General features: G+C 39.1%; 3 protein-coding genes across 6 annotated transcripts; 2 read left to right on the top strand and 1 right to left on the bottom strand.

Moving 5' to 3' along the window:
- The first annotated feature begins 63 nt into the window (after positions 1 to 63).
- LOC113695340 (uncharacterized) lies at positions 64 to 3989 on the top strand. Its single transcript, XM_027214390.2, has 7 exons — positions 64 to 191; positions 285 to 611; positions 1095 to 1274; positions 1390 to 1506; positions 2094 to 2282; positions 2800 to 2964; positions 3405 to 3989. The coding sequence occupies exons 2-7, from the start codon at positions 360 to 362 to the stop codon at positions 3732 to 3734; spliced, it is 1233 nt and encodes a 410-aa protein (XP_027070191.2). The 5' UTR covers positions 64 to 191; positions 285 to 359; the 3' UTR covers positions 3735 to 3989.
- A 1671-nt stretch (positions 3990 to 5660) lies between these two features.
- Positions 5661 to 13511, bottom strand: LOC140008210 (uncharacterized). Of its 4 annotated transcripts, none has more exons than XM_072051778.1 (9): positions 12977 to 13511; positions 11843 to 12699; positions 10755 to 10831; positions 10471 to 10645; positions 9986 to 10074; positions 9706 to 9864; positions 9490 to 9567; positions 6894 to 6997; positions 5661 to 6033 (listed from the first exon to the last, which is right to left on the bottom strand). In XM_072051778.1, exons 2-9 carry the CDS (start codon positions 12648 to 12650, stop codon positions 5928 to 5930), a joined length of 1596 nt encoding a protein of 531 aa, XP_071907879.1. In that variant the 5' UTR covers positions 12651 to 12699; positions 12977 to 13511; the 3' UTR covers positions 5661 to 5927. The 4 variants fall into 4 exon arrangements, with proteins under 4 accessions (XP_071907879.1, XP_071907877.1, XP_071907881.1 ...); XM_072051776.1 differs by having other exon boundaries at positions 9706 to 9870; positions 12977 to 13488; XM_072051780.1 differs by having other exon boundaries at positions 10477 to 10645; positions 12977 to 13476.
- Positions 13512 to 15467: 1956 nt separating this feature from the next.
- Positions 15468 to 16430, top strand: LOC140008085 (uncharacterized). The gene has a single exon (XM_072051680.1). It carries the CDS (start codon positions 15468 to 15470, stop codon positions 16428 to 16430), a length of 963 nt encoding a protein of 320 aa, XP_071907781.1.
- The last annotated feature ends 1908 nt before the right edge of the window (positions 16431 to 18338 follow it).

The raw sequence follows: 18338 nt of genomic DNA on the forward strand, positions 1-18338 counted from the left end.
TCCTCATTTTTCTGTGTTTCTTTGGTCTCTACTGTTTCATTTTTCGCTGATTTGGGAGGGGGGGAGGGGCGGCGGGGGGGGGGGGGAAGAAACCGAATCTAACTTTATTATCTATAGCACCTGTGAATGGTGGTCAAGCGGCGGTGGCGATGCAGTGAGGCCTCGGTGATCGGTGATCTATCTCGATATTGGTATTAATAAAGGAAAAACACTGTACTAGTTATAATGCCGATTCTTTTTCCTTTTTTTTTTTTTTAATCAAATCTAATTAATCCCAAATGTAGGAGCATTAATCTACTTTACATCCAAATCCATCAACCAAACCCACAGAAAAAAGCTTACAGAATCAGAGAAACGGAATGGCGTACAGAAGAAGACAAGGGATCGCCCGCTCATCCACTTTCCAGGAAGACATTATTAGTTCTCCTGCACCACCACCCCCTGCACCTGGAACAGCAGCAACAGGGGGAGGAGGAGGATACCACGCCACAGCCTCCTCCTCGCTGGCAGCTCAGGCCATCAGAGCCTCCGCCGCCCATCGCGACTCTTCTCTATCTTCCGCTTATGCCGCCAATTCAGCCTTTCCTTCTTCCTTCAACAATCCATCTAAGGTCTATCTATCTTCTTATTTATTTAATATTCATTTTCCCGTTTCCTTTTCTCTTTTGTTTCGTGCCAATTCCATCTTCTGTACTATGATGTCGTCTGTATATGTGGAATGGGGCTGTCGTCTCCTTGAATTCATCAATCCTTACAAATGTTAGCGTTTCTCCATTATTTTTTTCATGTATATGTTTAGGTACTATATTAGTCATTCATTAACGCTTGTACTACTAATTCGTATTCTCGTCATCCAACTAATTTTATCTCCAGTGGTTCTGTAGTCTAATACCGTCTTTTATCTCCAGTCTCAGCAGCTACCCATATTTCCTCTTTCCTTATTAGCCGCCATGATTAAAAACTAAATAACCCCAAAAACAACACACACACACACACACACACACACACAAAAGGAAAGGCAAAACCAGTTATTTATTTAATTTAGTACTAATACTTCCTATAATTTCTTGGCATGTGCTTGCTTCAAAACATAGGGTTCTCCAACCTATGATTACACTTCAATGAAAAGTTCAAATGAACCTGGTGGTTTTTGGGGTGTTCTAGCTAGGAAAGCCAAAGCAATCCTGGATGATGATGACATCTCCCATCTTTCCTGCCCTGCTACCACTAGGACCAACCCCAAGGAATTCCTCCCTTCCTCAACACATTCCCAGGTTAATCCTCTCTTTATCTTATGAAAACCCCCACCATCCTTCTTTTTCTCCCAAAAATGCTAATAATAAGCTGCTGCTTTTAAGCTTCATTTTAATTTTATTTCTGTTTTATCAGCCATACCAAACTGCTGAGAGCTACAGAAAAGCAGACAATCCTACATTTCGCAAGGGCCTTGATGCACTTACAACTTCTCTCAATCACATTGGTGATACGATTGGAAGTGCATTCGAGGTAAATCACATACTCTTTGCTGGTCATTTGCATGGATGGTTGCTGCATTCTCTCTTTGCTAATCATTTGCATAGACGTTTACTGTATAAGTTATTCTTATGTAACTGGATTTTCTCCCTTTTTTTGGTTTGTTTATGTTGTTTTTTTCTCATTGCTTTTCCTTTCTTTTTTCAATTCTGTAGCATTGGATATAACCTTTTCAGCATCACGCCAAACAGATTCTTTGATATTGGTTTTGGAAACCTCTTTAGTGATACCAATGGACTTGCATGCATCTTTACATGCCATTATTTCACTTTTTGCATTCTTTTTTCTTAATGTCCTCTAAAGACTCTTTAAAATTTTTTCCCCTTTATCAAAGGGGAGGGTGTGTGTGGGTGTGGGTGTGAGAGAGAGAGGTGGAGCGTATTTAGTGAAAAGGAGTTAGTATCATATCAGAGAAACAAACCATAGCCGATGTTTCACCCAAAAGAAGAAGAAGAAGAGAGCGGTAATTTAATAGAGATACCCTACATCAAATAACTTGCCTGTTTAACATCTGCAAGATGTTATTGTGCTTTCTTTGTAAATGTTCATTCTTATTTCAGGAAGGACGTACCATTGTTGAAAGTAAGACTGCGGACATAATTCAAGAAACTCGCAAACTGCAGATCAGAAGAAAAGGAACCAACTTTGATGAAGGGAATCAGGTACCTGATGTACACAGTGCAGTGCAGCAATCAGCACAGCCACATATGCAAACCAGCCAAGAGGATAAGCTCAAGGCATCCCGCGACGTAAGGTGGCAACTATGTAGTGGTGTATTTCTAGTTCCTGTCTAAGAAGATACTTAATGCTTTGACCTCAGTGGGCGTTGAAATTCAAATTTCTTTGGAAAAGCTCTTGAATCTTAATTATAATCCTCAAATTAATCAATGTGCAGATGAAACTTGACTGTACTAGCTTTTATCTAGATAAGCTATCTTACATGAATGAATAATACTACCTCTACCTCTTTAAACTGGTGATGGTGATAATGAAAATCACAAGTGGGATATCTTACATGGATGTGCATCTTTATGGTCTCTCAGTTCCTCTGGTTCATTTGTTAGTTATCCACCAGTAAACTAGCAAGACACCTTCGCATGCATAAAACAATAATTATCTCTGAAAAAAATTATTAGGATTGACATTTTTTTTTCACACTGCTAAGTTGATTAAGTTGAATTTGTTTTAAATTCTTTCCTCACATCTCCTTGCTAGTCAAAAGCACTTCTACCCAAAAAGAAATGCATCTTTGTCATTGTGTCACAGGTAGCAATGGCAACAGCTGCAAAAGCCAAACTACTCCTTCGAGAGCTGAAAACTGTCAAAGCAGATCTGGCTTTTGCAAAACAACGATGTTCTCAGTTGGAAGAAGAAAATAAACTCCTTCGAGAGGCCAGGGACAAGGGAGACAATCCTGCTGACGATGACATGGTACTGTCGTATTCTTCTTCCATTCTTCAAGGATATCAACAAATAACTTGGTTGAGTTGAAGATGATAGGATGCATGTCATTTGCATGCTAGTTATTCAGTGAGACATTTATGTACATGCATTGTGGGTGCTGTGTAAACCCTAAAGTCTTGAAAAAGGATCTTAGAATGGGAATGCAAATCTCACCACCCTCATTTACCTTCCCGGGTTGTTCCTCAAACACCCCACCCCACCACTCCTCCCCACACCCACCCACCCACCCCCCCCCCACCGCAAAAATAATAATAATAAATAAATAAATAAATAAAAAATCCTCCCATCTAAAAGTCAGAAGAGGAAAAAGAAGGGTAAGCCCTACAAGTTGCATGGACATGGTAATTTGGTTTCTAGATGATTGTTATGATGAGCACCTGATTATTTTAGCAACTTTCAATCTTTAGATACGCCTTCAACTCGAGACACTTTTGGCGGAGAAGGCCCGATTGGCGCATGAAAATGCTGTATATGCTCGGGAGAATCGCTTCTTAAGGGAGATAGTTGAATATCACCAACTGACCATGCAGGATGTTGTCTATTTGGATGAGGGAATTGAAGAGGTTACAGAAGTTTACCCTATACCTGCAGTCTCCAGAATGCTTTCTGCTTCACCACCCTCGCCTACGTCTCCATCGTCACCTACTGGCAGTTCTCCATCAAGAAGCACTCAGGTTACTCAGCAAATACTGGAATTCCCCCTCTTGCCGAAAGCTACGACAGGTTTCTCAGCATGACGCTCCAACAATTTGCACTTGTCCAGTCTCCACAACAGAAGGGTCCAATTAGACATCGAGGGGCCTGATTCATTCTTTTCCCTAAGGTTTTGTAACCTTAATTCCTTTTGAAGTTTTTGGTTTAGAGAGAAAGAAAAGTAGAAAAAGGTTTAGATTAATGGATTATTCTGCATTTGAAATTTCCTTCTTCTTCTTGTTGATAATAGAACTCGTTGTTCATCTTTATATTGTTGTTGACACGTGAGTTTTTGGATCTGTTGTCATACAAGTAGAGGAAGGCCATTCAATTATTATTATTGCAGCTAGTTTTACTTATACTAGTAAAAGCAAAGCCTAAAGTTTACGAGTCTTGTACTGTGCGGCATCTAGAGCTGAATTTCTTTTGGGACTGGTTCGAATTCCTCACCTCACACATGCAGTTGTTTGGGTTTCGAAATCTTATCTTAGGTAGAAAATAGAAATTTGCTTTTGAAGTTGTATTTTCCGTGATCCCCTAAGTTATCATTTGCTTTTTCTTTCTTTATTATTCTCCTTACTCTTGAGAACCAACTACTAGTAGGGATGTAGGTGAGTCGAACCATTATCGAGTAACTCACGAGTAACTTGATCAACAACTTGGCTTGAATTCGATTGATCGAGTTCGAGCTAAGTCTCGAGCTACTCGAATATACTTTCAAGTCGAGTTTGAGTCAGGAATTTTGGGACTTGAGACTCAACGAGTAGCTCGTCAAGCTTGATATATTTAATTAATATATATATATATAATTTAAATAATATATATGTATTATAATTATAAAATGATCGTTATGAGTATAATTTATACTGAATTTACAAGATACTTTTCTTTATAATAAAATTTCATAATGGCAGAAAAGTAATAACATAATTGTAAAAGACCTAAAAAGAAAAAATGTTGGGCAAAAGCGAAGAAAAGATGAAAAATGTGTCAAAAAAATTGTGAAATGCTTGATTAGGCTCGACTTGATAAGGTTTAACTAAAGGTCGAATCTTATCCGAGTATCGAGATTAAAAGAATTTTCTCGAGTCAAGCTCAAGTTGCGATTTTTAGACTAGACTCGATCGAGCCGAGCTCGAGTCTAGTTACATATAAGTCGAGTCGAGCTCGAATGTAGCAATACTCGAGCTCAAGTTGGCTCGATTAGATCCCTAATTACTAGTCATACAGACATATGACAAGTGGCGTTCGGTATTTTGTTGAACACTCCGAAAGGATAGAGTATCCTTTATTATTATTATTATTATTTTAATACTTAGGTTCACTAATGTAATGATACAGAATAAGCAAAAATAAATAAATAAACAAATAAGGTGGGCTCCATTCTAAATTAGCACCCACCCCCAAAATTACAAAACACATCTGACAAAAATTTTGCCAGAAAAGTGACGTTAGCTTCACTCCTCAGCCATTGCCATCTAATAGAAGAAGCCAAATATCAAATGCGTGTAAGAGTTAGCTCTCGAACCTGACTTTGATTCATGTGAAAATTTGATCAAACCTGACAACGGCAACAGCTTTTTCAAGCAGAAGAAACTCGGACAGCAAACTATTTGACGAATTTGAAATCAAAAGATGATCAATTATTTCGATGTTTACGAAATTCCTTGGCACATCAGCTAATTTTTGTCCCAAACTTTGTGAATTTTGATACGTGCCATCATTCACTGAATTCGCTGACAAAACTTATTCGGAACTTGAGCATTTCACGCAAACCTATTTCCTTCCGCAGGATACCATTTTGAGAGAGAAATTTGACACTTTTTCCAGCTCCAAAAGGTTAACTAATAACTAGCCAATGATGATTCTTCGTTCTACCAAAATCCAACACAAGGCATTTCATTCTAAACTGGGCCTGGTCATCGATACGTGTGGACAATCAAATATACCACCCCCCAAACAACAACAACAAAAAAACCCCAAAACATTGGGCTCAAATTTTTGGTATAACTTAATCACTTTAAGCAACTACAGTAGCTTTCAAGATCCATTACATACATTTTTACAGTTACATCATATATAAACACATAGCCTGTTCCGTTCTATTTTGCCACCTCAGCAATCAACAAGCTTAAATGGTGCAGCAGCAGAACTCTCTATTGCGATGGGGTGCACAGAAGCTTAAGAAATGGGGCCTCTATTGAGCAGAAATCTTCCTTCTTTCAATTCTATGAAATTTAAAACAACTGAAAAAACAGACTGGTTGATCCATCCCCAAACGATCTAAGATCAGCAGGTTTCACCAAAGCCCTACACAAAGGACATGTCCTTTCCCTCTCAAACCTGGAACCATAAAATCTCAGTTATTCACAACCTTTGCATTACAAGTATGACGGTATAATTTTAGCAAATGACCGTGTATCACATTACTCAATTCTGCATGCACTACGAGGTTGACAAGCAGAAAAGCAAAGAAACAAAGGCATCCAAAACCATACAGAGGCAGCGGCGAAGTTATTTTACTTTTTCTTATTAATAAACCTAATTCCAATATAAGCGCAAAAGTTAAATTTCTCATGTTGCAACCAGTATATTTTCCCACACTTTGTACATGACTGCAGCAGTAAGATTTGTCTTCCCATTCTCATGGCTTATCAGAGTATTCAAACTTGATCACAAGAAGGCATTGATGGTCAAAACCAAACAAAAATGACATTTTAAAAGAGCAAGTATTACTTCCAAAACAAACAAGTGCAATACTCGGGTACGATACTGGGAAGTTGGAGTAAGAGGCAAAAGTGGAGGTGACAGATGAGAGGCAGCCGAACTATGACATATGTAAAGATTTTAGTTCTTTCTAAGCAGAAAAAACATCTTTCCTCGTGTCAAAATCCTGCCACTGCTATCAGATGCCTTTATTTTAATAACAAAAACATAGAGAACAATCAAACATTTCTTTTAATTTTGTCTGCAATTTGTTCAACAAACACAGAAGAACAAACAGACTCTATATAGTCTTCTAATGCTTACTTTAATTCCAGAGATAAAAAGCATATTAAAACTGCAGGACAATGGCAGACCAGGACAACCGTCAACCATTTTTTGTCAGTCAGAGATACCAACTGACAAAGCGATGACGAGAAAATCTGAATTATCCATGTAAGAGAAAGTTAAAAAGGAAAACAAGGGGCAACCACACATACCATTCTGAGACACAGTCTTCACAGAATATATGTTTACACCGTAACAAGATTGGAGCATGCATCTTTTCCTGGCAAATAGCACACAGATCCCCTGCAGCATTGACCTGCATTGGATCGTATAGATGTAAACATTTATATTCCATGAGAAAATAAAATAAACCATATACCTTAAAAGAACTGAAGATCTGCTGGCACAGTCATTAGCATCAACCAAGCACCCCCAAAAAATGCACATGATATTGGAACTTGAAAAAGCATTCAAACCGTTATGCTTGGATGCACTTCAGCCTACCAAAATCTCCAACTCATAATAAGACGCCAAAGCATGTATTGTGTATAACTAAATCTCCATTGCAACAAAATCCCAAGGGCACAGGAGGCAAGAGAGTGTTCAAGAAAGAGAACAGAGTAACAACAAGAAGCAAGAAGTAATTTATATGGTAGCTCAAAATTAAGCCAAGCAGCAGTTTTTGGATGAAGAATCCTTGGATTGATTAGACCTCATACAATGAAAAGCCTATAGCAAGTGTGAGACATCTTCAACAGGAAGTTTGGATAGCATTACATTTGTGAGCCTGAGCACCCATGTCAAACTTGGGATATCTATTTCCAACCGAAGACAAAGGTAATAAAGTTGTGCCAATAAAGTTGATATCAATAAAGTTATGCCCAGGTCATGCCTGCAGGCTTGGGGTTAAGCATCAACCTCAGGAGTCATAAAATATCAACCTCAATTATGAAGATAGGGCAATGCCATTCACAAACTAAAAATGGCCAAGAGAGAAGTACAAAAATGCCAAAAAGTTCATAATAGTCCAAATTATAAATAAGATAAAAGTTGCCATTATTCCTTTTACAGGTAACTGAAAGCGAAAAGAGAGAGAATATTCATTACCTCAGACAAAAGCAAAGAAAAACAGTAACAAAAGCACATTCATTAGGGAGGAAAAACAAAATAACGATGTAGATGGAAAGAAACTTATAAGGGAGCTTCAATTAGCAAGACGATAGCCTCGACACACACACACACACACACCAAGATATATCTATGTATGTATCACATGCATACACGTGACAATCAAGGTTGAAGTACCCAATTCACTCAAAGTAGAAAATGGTATTTGCAACTGAAAACAGAGTAAATCATCAATATACGCTAAAATACAAAACTTAAAACAGAAACTAAAGCCCCTTCTGCATAATCACTTCCAAAATAGCGATACCAGAAATGGCTGTTCCACAAAATCAAAGGACATCTTCCTTACGAAAATTTCAAAAACAACATTAAGCTTTTTCAGAACAGAATTATTCAAAACCTGGACAAGCACAGCATGAATTGAACAGTTATACTTGAGCAAGAAATTTATAACAAGACAAAGTTCTAGAGCTGCATGCTTGAGAGAACTGGTTCAGAAATCAGCATCTCTTTTCTACCATAACGACAGAAAATCCATCAGCTCAAAAAGAGCAAAGGGGTATTGTAAGAAAGCAAGTGAAATGATAAAGTAGACCTTGCCCAAATGGGTGACTTCGGCAGCTTTGGGCAGGCCATAATTGGGTGATGGGTATGATTGGGTCAACCAATATTACCCATTTCATTAATGCATCAAAATGGGCGAGCCACAAATGGGTATGACCTTAAAAGGGTGTGGTCACCTAATTACCCATTCATGACCTACTTAAAATTTCAATTACTTTTTCTCTCAGATTTTGTTTACCAAGAAAAACAATATATCATTGTAATAAAAAATTAAAAACATAGCATAGTAAATAAATCTTTTTACCTGAATAAAAAAGGGGAAGAACATTGCACAGGGTAACCAAAGTGGTGATCATAAATTTACGTCACTTTTACAAGAACTTGAAAATGATTTAGGAATTAATGCAAGAATCAATCAACAGAATAGTTGAAGATTTTGCTAAACTTTTGGGAGGGAGGGAGAGAGAAGGATAAAGAAAGAAAAAAGAATGAAAAATTAAAGAAAAGGAAAAGAACGGTAAATATATCTTGCAATATCTAGAACAGTCAGTGATTGGAGGGCGATATAACATTCACCCACTAAAATATGAGTTTACATCTAGGATTAATTTTAATTGGATCAAATGGGTGATCCAGATTAACACACTTAACACCCACTAATTATATGGGTTTATAAATTCACCCAGTTTACAACTACCGAAAATTGAGTCTATATCTAGGATTAATTTTAATTGGATCCAACAGGTGATTCAAATGAAAACACTTAACACCCACTAATTATTTGGATTTAATTGGATCACCCAATTAGACCCGAATAAAATTTACTGCATAATGAAACCCATTTACTAATGGGCCAGTTTCAGCAAGTCAAACTAATTAGTTTAACATTGACAGCTATAGGATAAATTCAATGATATTATTTCCAATAACAAGAAGAAAATCGCATCAGAAACTTCTTAGACAACTAAAAACCATGCAATTGAATTGCAGTGGAGTTGCATATTTGGATCTTTTTATTCATTTGAGAAAAAAATATTTTGCATGTAAATTTAGTTTGTGGAGCTCAAAGAGGAGCTGAAACTTACAGTAAATTTAAGCAGTAATTAGAGAAGTTACCTGTTCAGAAGTAGCATAAGCTCCATAATGAATCTCTTTGCATGACAAAGCTTTCAAAGCTGTAAAAAAGCATTGGACCTGAAAAAAATGTCATGTTAAACCAATATTATAACAGACACAAAGATGAATTCAAACAATTTTAAGTCATGGATCATAAAATTATAAAAAACTGAAGGGAAGAAGAGGAACACAAGAGAATGCACATTTAAACTCTACCTTCTCAACAACAGATGTGAGCTTAAAAGTCAAATATAACCCAGTCATTAGGGATGAAAAAAGACTCCCGTATTCTTTGTTCAAAAAGAAGCGATACCAAACAGGAGCTGGCAGCAAAGCACGGTAAAGCAACAGCAAATACTCAACCAAAGTGAGCATCTGACCCTATGAACAAAAATCTCTTCTGTCAGATGCTGATGACAGATTCAAAGGTGATCTTGCATCATAAAAGATAAATAGCTAGCAAGCACTTCAATTTAAAAGTTCCAATCAGTGTTACCTGCTTTCGGTAACTTCGTCCTCTGCTGTTCTTGTAATACATCAGAAGAATACACTTCAGAATCATAGCAGCCTGACGGACCAGAGTGTCTGAAACGTAGAAAATAAAACTGAAAAAGTCATTCAAAGTGTTGGAAACATAAATTTATTTATTGTCAAGTGGTTTCTATCAAATATATAGTAAGTGGGTGAGTACCAATCTGACGGTGTACACAAGACAGTGACAGACTTATAGATAGAGTGCAAACATAAATGGATGTACAAATCTATGGTGCTTGGAAGATGTTCATAAGCTACACTAAATTTCCTAGGGGCAAAGAGTGAAATTCGCAAAACTCTACTATTGCAATGCAACACTCGGTGATTTCCATGCTAATTGCTCTTATAAAAAAGAACTTTATTACACTAGCAAACCCCTCTCTTTCCCAATATAAATCACTTTTTCAACCAAAAGACAAAAGCCATGACTATGATTTAATGACTCACACGCACCATTCACCATTATTATAAAGATAGCATGCCAAAACGGTGGAATAGCCTTGGGTGGAAGCATGACCAAGGGAGACAGGAGATCATCATTCCAATACCACCAATAAACGCCAACCACATGAAGTGTGAAAACCAATGAAATGCCAATCAAAACAGATATCTTTCTCTCTCCCTGCAAGCATAAGCAATTTCTTTGCTCAATAGCGAAACTTTTACAACAACAATGATGAAGCAAGAAGTCAGACTTCTAGCTCAGCAAACGAATTCCTTAATTCAAGCACCTTAAGAGCTGTCTGCTTCCGTAGAATATCATTTGATTTGAACATCACCGCGGCAATCCAAATTGTAACAAAAAAGCCTGCAAGTTCTTGCATTAGAGAATCAATTTGAAAATTTACTACACAAACAATAAGGTACTTAGGGCTCCAAAGCACCACTTTAAGTCAGGGAGATAAAGCAGCAACTAAGGACTTGTAGCAGTAAAATGACTCTTATAGTGTCCTACATGTTTGCACGGCATCCAATGAAGACAACCATTGGTTGGATAATATATACAGTGGCTATCAAAAGCTAGAACCAGATAGGATCCGTTCCCAACTGAACAAAGGTTCTCATGTGGTTTTAAGTAGCTGTATGTACATAGCAATTTAGACAATCTAAGACTGACTCCAAGATGACCTTGGAATATCTTGCATATTGCATATAATCAAGGAAAAAAGAAAAAGGTAAAAATGAGTAAAGAGAGCATACGAATCTGTAAGAGGAAAATTTCATATAGCTAGAACTAAGAGGGTTAAGAGAGGCAATATGTTGAATGTTGAACAGTTAAATCTTAAAGCATAAAACCTGATATCTATCCTCCTTCAAGACACAGATGACCATTTTTGCATTTCTTTTAGTGCATTCCAAGTTTCAAACACGACATGGCTAAAACATAATAAAAATATTCAAGTGGTGCCCAAGGAATAAAACATTCATACGGATGGAGACGGAAAAAGAGAAAAAGAGAGGGGGGAGTTTCTGTTGCAATCAGTTGCCCTTACCACATCATCATGCATATGCAAAGGGGGGGGGGGGGGATGGGGGAGCTGTTCTGCTACATACTCAGCAGCCTTTACCACATCATCACGCATATGATGAACTTTAAGAAGAATTAGCAACAGAATTTTAAACAAAGGCACGTCCATAGAAATTGGCACAGGTTCATATACTTTGAGAAAGCGAAAGCATCAAAGAGAACCACAGGGTTATAACTAAAGAAGCAAGCAAAAGGACACTTGCTCTGGGAGTAACAATGTCAAATCTGCTATCGCCAAAATTACTTAGTGTGCCACCAAAATCAGATAAAGAGGTGAAGAAAAGGGCTTACCTTGCAAATGTTGCCGAATGAAGACCACTAACAACAGCAAAGAGAATGGAAGAACCTGCTCAATCCACCTAGCAGCCTGTTGTATATCGTATCTCTGATAAGAAGAGTCCCTATTATTGGACCCAGGTATATCGCCAGCCTCAGTGTCAACATTTGTAGCAGTGGGATGAGGAATTCTGTTGGGAACCCCTAAACCCACTCCTCGATCACCTTGACCTTCCAAAGAGACTGATGAAGTCGTCCTGGAAATAGGTTGAAGGAAGACCTCATTTTGGGCATTGACTTCCCTGAGGGGTGCAGGAGTAGAAGCAGCAGCAGGGGAAGGCAAGGGGGCGCTAACCCTGTCGAGGTGGTCCTGCTCCCCAGCACCAATGATCCTAATCGAAACCTCCCCTCCAGGAGCACCAGTAGCGTTGGAAATGTTGAGGGATGCAGGAACTGCAGAGGAGGAATTGTCGAGGAGGAGGCGGGACTGAAGGTGATCATCATGATAGGGGCGGGACACTCCAGAAGCGTTTAATAAGGTGGAGTTGTAGTGGTGGTGGTGGTGGTGGTGGCTGTCGGAGGAAGAGGAGGGGCGGTTTCTGAGAATTCCAGAGTATTCCAACAATGCAGACAATGGGGAACGAAAAATACTGGAAGCAGAGAGCTGCATTCCCCCAAATCTCCTTGGGGGGTGGTGCGGGTGGTGGTGGCCACTTGTGCTGTTGTGGTGGTTACTAGTATTGTTAGAATAAGAGTTATTAGGAGCAGAAGCACCGGTAGGTCTGTAAGCAGCGTCCGTATTGTTGCCAACGGACGCTTCCATGCGCGTGGAGGATGATGATGATGATGATCCCCTAACCCTAAACCTAACCCTAGAAAGCAAATGGAAAATAGGCTTGATTCACGTAAGGCAAAGCACGTAATCGCAGGATAATTAAACCAATGAAAGACGAAAGAAATAGTAATAACAGATTGAAGCATATGATAAAATTAAGGATTGGGTCCTTGTCTCCATTTGTTTCTTTCTTTCATTTTTTTCTAATACATAAATATTTGCATTTGGACAGGATGCGATTATGGAAGAAAGAAATAAGGGTACGGGGGCAGAAGGCATTGGCAACAACAATTTGAATTGGGGGAAAAAATTACCTTGTTAGAGATTGAAACTCCGTCGAAAAAGGCTTTGCAAACTGTAATGAATTGACGTTGATGTTGATGTTGATGTTGATGTTGTCGTCGTCGTTGAGAAATGAGAATCAAACACGATGATTCGTCAACCCCCAAAACAAAAAAAAAGTTAGTACCAGTACATCATCTCTTCTTCCCCTCCCAACCCTAATTTTTACTGTTACCAATCTGAAGTACTAACAAATCAAATCATCAGGGAAATGCCTAAGCACCGCCACCAAAGCTCCTCACAGGGAAATCCGACGCAAAAGTCAAATGTCTAAAATAATACCGGGAGACAGAACAATTTAATAGAAATACTAATTTGTTTTACATCCCAATCCAACTTTACGTGTTTCTTGGATGAAATGTTAGTTGGTAGTCGTACGTATAATGTATGTGATGATACGGAGTGATGATGATGGTAAATACACGTATGTATGTGTGTATTACTACGCCTTTCCCTCTCTGATTGGTAAAAAACCGAATCCGGGAGGTAAATACACTAGGAGGCACCAATACAGTAATTTTGCACTTTACCCCTTATATATTAATGAAAATTATTATACATCTGTGGACATAGATCTTGCTAAATTTTACCCCCGTAATTACAGATTTTTTAGACAAAGGAAAATATCTCGCTTATCTCACGTGATAAGGAAAAAATATTAGGACAAAACTAAACTATGAAAATATTAATATTAAAGATCTATTACAGAAAATAAATTTTTTGAAATAATTTTTTGTAAGAATATTATGATATTTTTCTGATACGATGTATCGGAGAAAAAAATACTATAGTTTTGAATTCCAAATTAAATTTTTATCCAATACCCCGTATTTTATCCAAATCCTATATGCAATCCCTTTTCTCGGTTATAAACTTCTAAGTTACCGAAAATTTGTATATTCTTCAGCCCCGGCAGGCTGCAGGTCAGCTGCTGCCTCCCCCGCCGCTCCTCTCCTCTCCTCTCCTTTCCTTTCCTTCGGCTACGTATGGGTTTTTTTCAGCTAATAATCTCTGCTCTTCCCCTCTCAAATTTAGTGCCTTTTTTTTAAAAATAAAATAATTTTTCCCCCAAGTGCTGCAGTCTGCTAGATTATTTTTTTTCTTTTCGTTTGTTCCCCCAAAAAAAAAACTTTCCCCCGTGGGGATTGGGTTTTGGGGGGGGGGGGGGGGGGGTGGTGTTGTTAATTTCTTTTCTTTCTCCTTTTTGTTAAAAATTAATAATGTTACTAGTGGAAGAGAGAGGGGCTGGGTCGGTGGGTATTAGTGGGGGAAAAGGGTCTTTTTATCCATCTGTTGCCGGCCTTTTTCTTCCTCCTCCAGTTGTAGAAAAGAAAAAAGAAGCCTCCTTCAGAGGCTTGTTATTCGATAGATTTAAAAGGGGAATCTACGGACCAAACAGTGCTCTCTGCCTTTCCAAATGCTAATAGCCTAATTTAAAACTACTACTACTACTTTCTTAGCAAATCACTCGTCCTTTTCCGTTCCCTGCTTCAAAACAAGCTGTCTAATCTCAGTCAGTCATCTTTTTAATCCCATTGAAAATTTTCAATTCTCAACTGATTTTATCCCAATTAAAGATTAACATGGGAAGAAGAAGAAGAAACCCAAAGAATGAGTGTTGAGGAGCAGGCTGATTTTTATTTTTGTCGTCAAAAGGAGCAGGCTGATTCAGGGGGCGATTTGAAACAAAGATGCTCCTATGATATGTCGTTACTTCACTCTATTGCTTGAGGAGGAGGAGGAGGAGCCGCTGCTCACTGCCATCGCCTCTGTGTTTTTATCATCTGCACGAGCATTCCCCAAGAATTGAGTTTCTTTCTTTCTTTCCTTTTTTGTCCTGGTGGTAAGAAAAAGAAAGAAATAAAGAAAGAAAGTGCTGCTGGGCTGCTGCTGCTGCATCTGTCCATCTCCTCAAAGAGTTAAAACTCGCTGCTTTGCAATCTCGCAACGGTTCCCCCTTCCTCTCTCGCTCTTTAGCTTTATTCCCCACTCCGCCCTCACCCGTCTTCTATCTACAGTTACCGTTGTACTTTAGCTATCATTTTGCTTTGCGGTATAAAAAAAACAAAAAAAAAAAAAAAAGCAAAAGAGAATAAGAGATACACATTACACATTTTGCTTTGCTTTGGTGGAGTGTTGGCGTACTGGTACGGTAACATTCTTCCATTCTGGGGCAGATTTACAACTTGTAGTTTTTTCAAGATTGATTGATTCTACGTGGCCTGACCTCCCTTTTTTGGTTCAATCCAAAATCGGGGGGCGGGGTTCGACCTTGGCTACTTGTATCCATTCTGGATCTCAGATCCATTTCCTCCAATATATATATATTACTACTCCCGACTCCCCAAGTAGTAATATGTAATTATTAGAGTGTTGTTAAAAAATTTCCCTTGTTCTGATTTGTACGTTTTGAGAAAGATTTCATAAAATTCAAAGAAGAAGCGACCCAGCAGCATCCATGGGATGGGGTTTCTTACAAGTCTCTCGATGCTTATCCTCCTTACTTGGCTCCTCTGGTTGCCTTCTCCTGCTGCTCCTTCACTAAGCGCTGCACGGGCCCTGGATGCACTTCTCCAGGACTCTGCTTACCGCTCATTTGTTCGCCCCAGGACTGGTGTTGTCTACGATGGACAGGTCCCCTCCAATTTGACTGGGATTAAGGTCTCGGGGTTGAGGCTCCGGAGTGGCAGCTTGAGGACTAGGGGCGTCCCGACGTATAAAGAATTTCAGCTTCCCATGGGCGTTGTTGAGGAGCCTTACGTGGAACGCCTTGTTTTTGTGTATCACAACTTGGGCAATTGGTCCTCCCTCTACTACCCTTTACCTTCTGGTTATGTTTTCTTAGCCCCAGTCCTGGGTCTCCTTGCTTACGATGCTTCCAACCTCTCGGCTACTGACTTACCCGAGCTGGATATCAAGGCTACTGCACAACCCATCTCTATCAGATTTTCAGAGGTCATGACCAGACCAGCAGTACCGGATGGGTCGGTTCCCAAGTGCGTCTCCTTTGATTTGCAGGGCCTTCTCAATTTCACCGCTATGTTAGCTGAGAACACGTGTGCAACATTTCGAGAGGGGCATTTCTCGATTGTGGTCGAGTCGATTGGCCCGTCACCTGCACCTGCGCCGCCCCCAGCTCCTCCTCCTCGTGGCAAAGGAGGAGGAGGAAGAAAGAAGAACCACCACCATAAAAAGGAGGTCTGGATAATTGTGGGTTCCGTGCTGGGGGGATTAGCACTCTTGGTTCTCTTAGGGCTGCTCGTCGTCTGGATGCTCAAGTTCAAGACGAGGAAGAAAATGCAACAGATGGAGAAGGCTGCAGAGGTTGGGGAGGCGCTGCATATGACTCGAGTTGGGAGCACTAAAGCACCTTCTGCTACTGTCACGCGGACGCAACCAACCCTTGAGACTGAATACGTGCCTTGAGCAGTCACCGCTGCTCACCCATCATCTCATTCATTCGGTATTTTTTCCCCTTGCTTCTTGTTGGTTGCTTAGTATTATAGGCGTCGGGAACTGGTGTGTGGCTGGGTAACAATAGGAGGATTATTTGTGTACATAATAATCTGTTACCTCCCTGGATTGGGGAAAAAAAAAAAAAAAAAGAAGAACAAAGAATTCATTTTTACGCTTGTATTATCTGTGTAAGGCGGCGTGGTGGTCTGCATTTAGGCTGCTGGCTAGAGTGATTTCATTTTTTTGACCAAGGATATTGCTGTTGTCCCATCTGCAAGAAATAAAGAAAAATAAAATTCCAATTTGATGTTTTTGCGATGGCATTCTTCATCTGATGTTTACACAAAGAAGGCGAGTGAAGGAGGAGGAGCGTTTAGCTTTGGTCTAAAGCTGTTGGCAACTTAATTGGAGTCGTTGGTGATGAGGAGGATCGAGTAGTGAACTGTCTCCACGAGGCTTCTGGTAAAACCCGGACGGGAGGTTTTAGGCTGCCTGGTTGGTTAATATAGAGAGCACAAGGTACACGACTAAATGCTCTGTTCACCGTGAGGAGACTTCCTTTAAAGTCGAAGGTCCAGATTTGATTTGTTGTTTCTTTATCTTCAGTGTTTAGTCAGCTGGCTTTGGAGCCACCTCCCCACCACACCACAGATGAGTTGATTAATGTACAAGTTTTACTACAGTTCAAACCTCTAAAGGTGCGTAGTAATGAGTCTTGCAACCGACTCAAAATAAAATCCCAGTAGTGACTTTTAGCTAAGAAGAAGAATGGTTGCAACCGACGAGCTAACTTTGGTTTATTGAGCTGAAGCAAACCGCACCAGACCACATTATTCAAGGCGTCCCTTATATTGTCAAGTGGATTTCGGCCCATTTGGCTAAAAATATCGCAACAAAGTCTATGAAAATTCAACCTATGGTAAAACTAAAACATAGGTTAAGTACTACATTATTCAAACATCTATAGTCATTTTATCATCCACCAAATTCACATAATCAACATCAGCTTGATGAATGCTTTTTTTTTTTTTTAAGTTCAAAAGCTTAAAGAAAGCTGCAGAAGGAGACAACAATTCAACTTGTTTGCATACAACTTCAATATCTGGGAACCTTGAAGAGTAACTTATTTCCAAAAACTCCACCAATAGTGCTTCCTGTTAGATGACAAGAAAATGATGTAAATTAAATTTTCCAACTGATGTCACCAATAATATCTGAAAAGGAGATTCAAATCTTTCGAGCAACCTTGTACTTGCTACCTTCTCACATAGGTGATTGTCAAACTAACAAATAGGGTTTACAAAGACCCATCAAGAAGAGTAAAACCACAGAGCAGAACTGGCCACCCATGTCTGAGGTTAATAGCAAGACAACATTTGGCTAAGCAGAAAAATTTAAAAAAAAATAACCTAAAATGCATTAGAATCTTCAGGCTGAAAAAATAATCACGACAACCAAACTTGTATAAAAAGAAGGGCTCTAATGAGCAAAATTCCGCATCCCCACAGATAATTTAATGATCAACCTAAAACAGATAAAAACAGTTGTTATAACTTCAGAAATACACCCAAAAAAAAAAAAAAAAGTTACACTTAAAATTTGACGAGGCCCACAAATAACTTCTTATTGGCCGCTTATGATGGCATGCAGAAATGGACACCAGCGAGCTAGGATCCTCAATGATCCAACACTAATCAGAAACAATAAAAAGCACTCCTATTCATCCTAGAGTCCAGTGAATAAGTAATTGAGGAACCAGTAAAAGTACCCAAGAGACCAAGTCACTATTGCCGTGAATGGCATTTACTGAACCAAAATCATACACTATTTATATAACTTCTCAAGGTGCCTTGATTTTGTGTTTGTGTGCATATGAAA

This window comes from Coffea arabica, chromosome 6c (genome assembly GCF_036785885.1).
Source record: "Coffea arabica cultivar ET-39 chromosome 6c, Coffea Arabica ET-39 HiFi, whole genome shotgun sequence".
In the NCBI taxonomy this organism is placed as follows: Eukaryota; Viridiplantae; Streptophyta; class Magnoliopsida; order Gentianales; family Rubiaceae; genus Coffea; species Coffea arabica.

What these genes read in the sequence shown, in the direction of transcription:
- LOC140008210 (XM_072051776.1), bottom strand. Translation starts at nt 12,650, where the DNA reads ATGGAAGCGTCCGTTGGCAACAATACGGACGCTGCTTACAGACCTACC. An exon ending in CATTCGGCAACATTTGCAAG is followed by an intron (nt 10,832 to 11,842) that starts GTAAGCCCTTTT and finishes AAGAACTTGCAG; the next exon opens with GCTTTTTTGTTACAATTTGG. An exon ending in GGAAGCAGACAGCTCTTAAG is followed by an intron (nt 10,646 to 10,754) that starts GTGCTTGAATTA and finishes TTATGCTTGCAG; the next exon opens with GGAGAGAGAAAGATATCTGT.
- LOC140008085 (XM_072051680.1), top strand. Translation starts at nt 15,468, where the DNA reads ATGGGGTTTCTTACAAGTCTCTCGATGCTTATCCTCCTTACTTGGCTC.
- LOC113695340 (XM_027214390.2), top strand. Translation starts at nt 360, where the DNA reads ATGGCGTACAGAAGAAGACAAGGGATCGCCCGCTCATCCACTTTCCAG. An exon ending in CTTCCTCAACACATTCCCAG is followed by an intron (nt 1,275 to 1,389) that starts GTTAATCCTCTC and finishes CTGTTTTATCAG; the next exon opens with CCATACCAAACTGCTGAGAG. An exon ending in AGCTCAAGGCATCCCGCGAC is followed by an intron (nt 2,283 to 2,799) that starts GTAAGGTGGCAA and finishes ATTGTGTCACAG; the next exon opens with GTAGCAATGGCAACAGCTGC.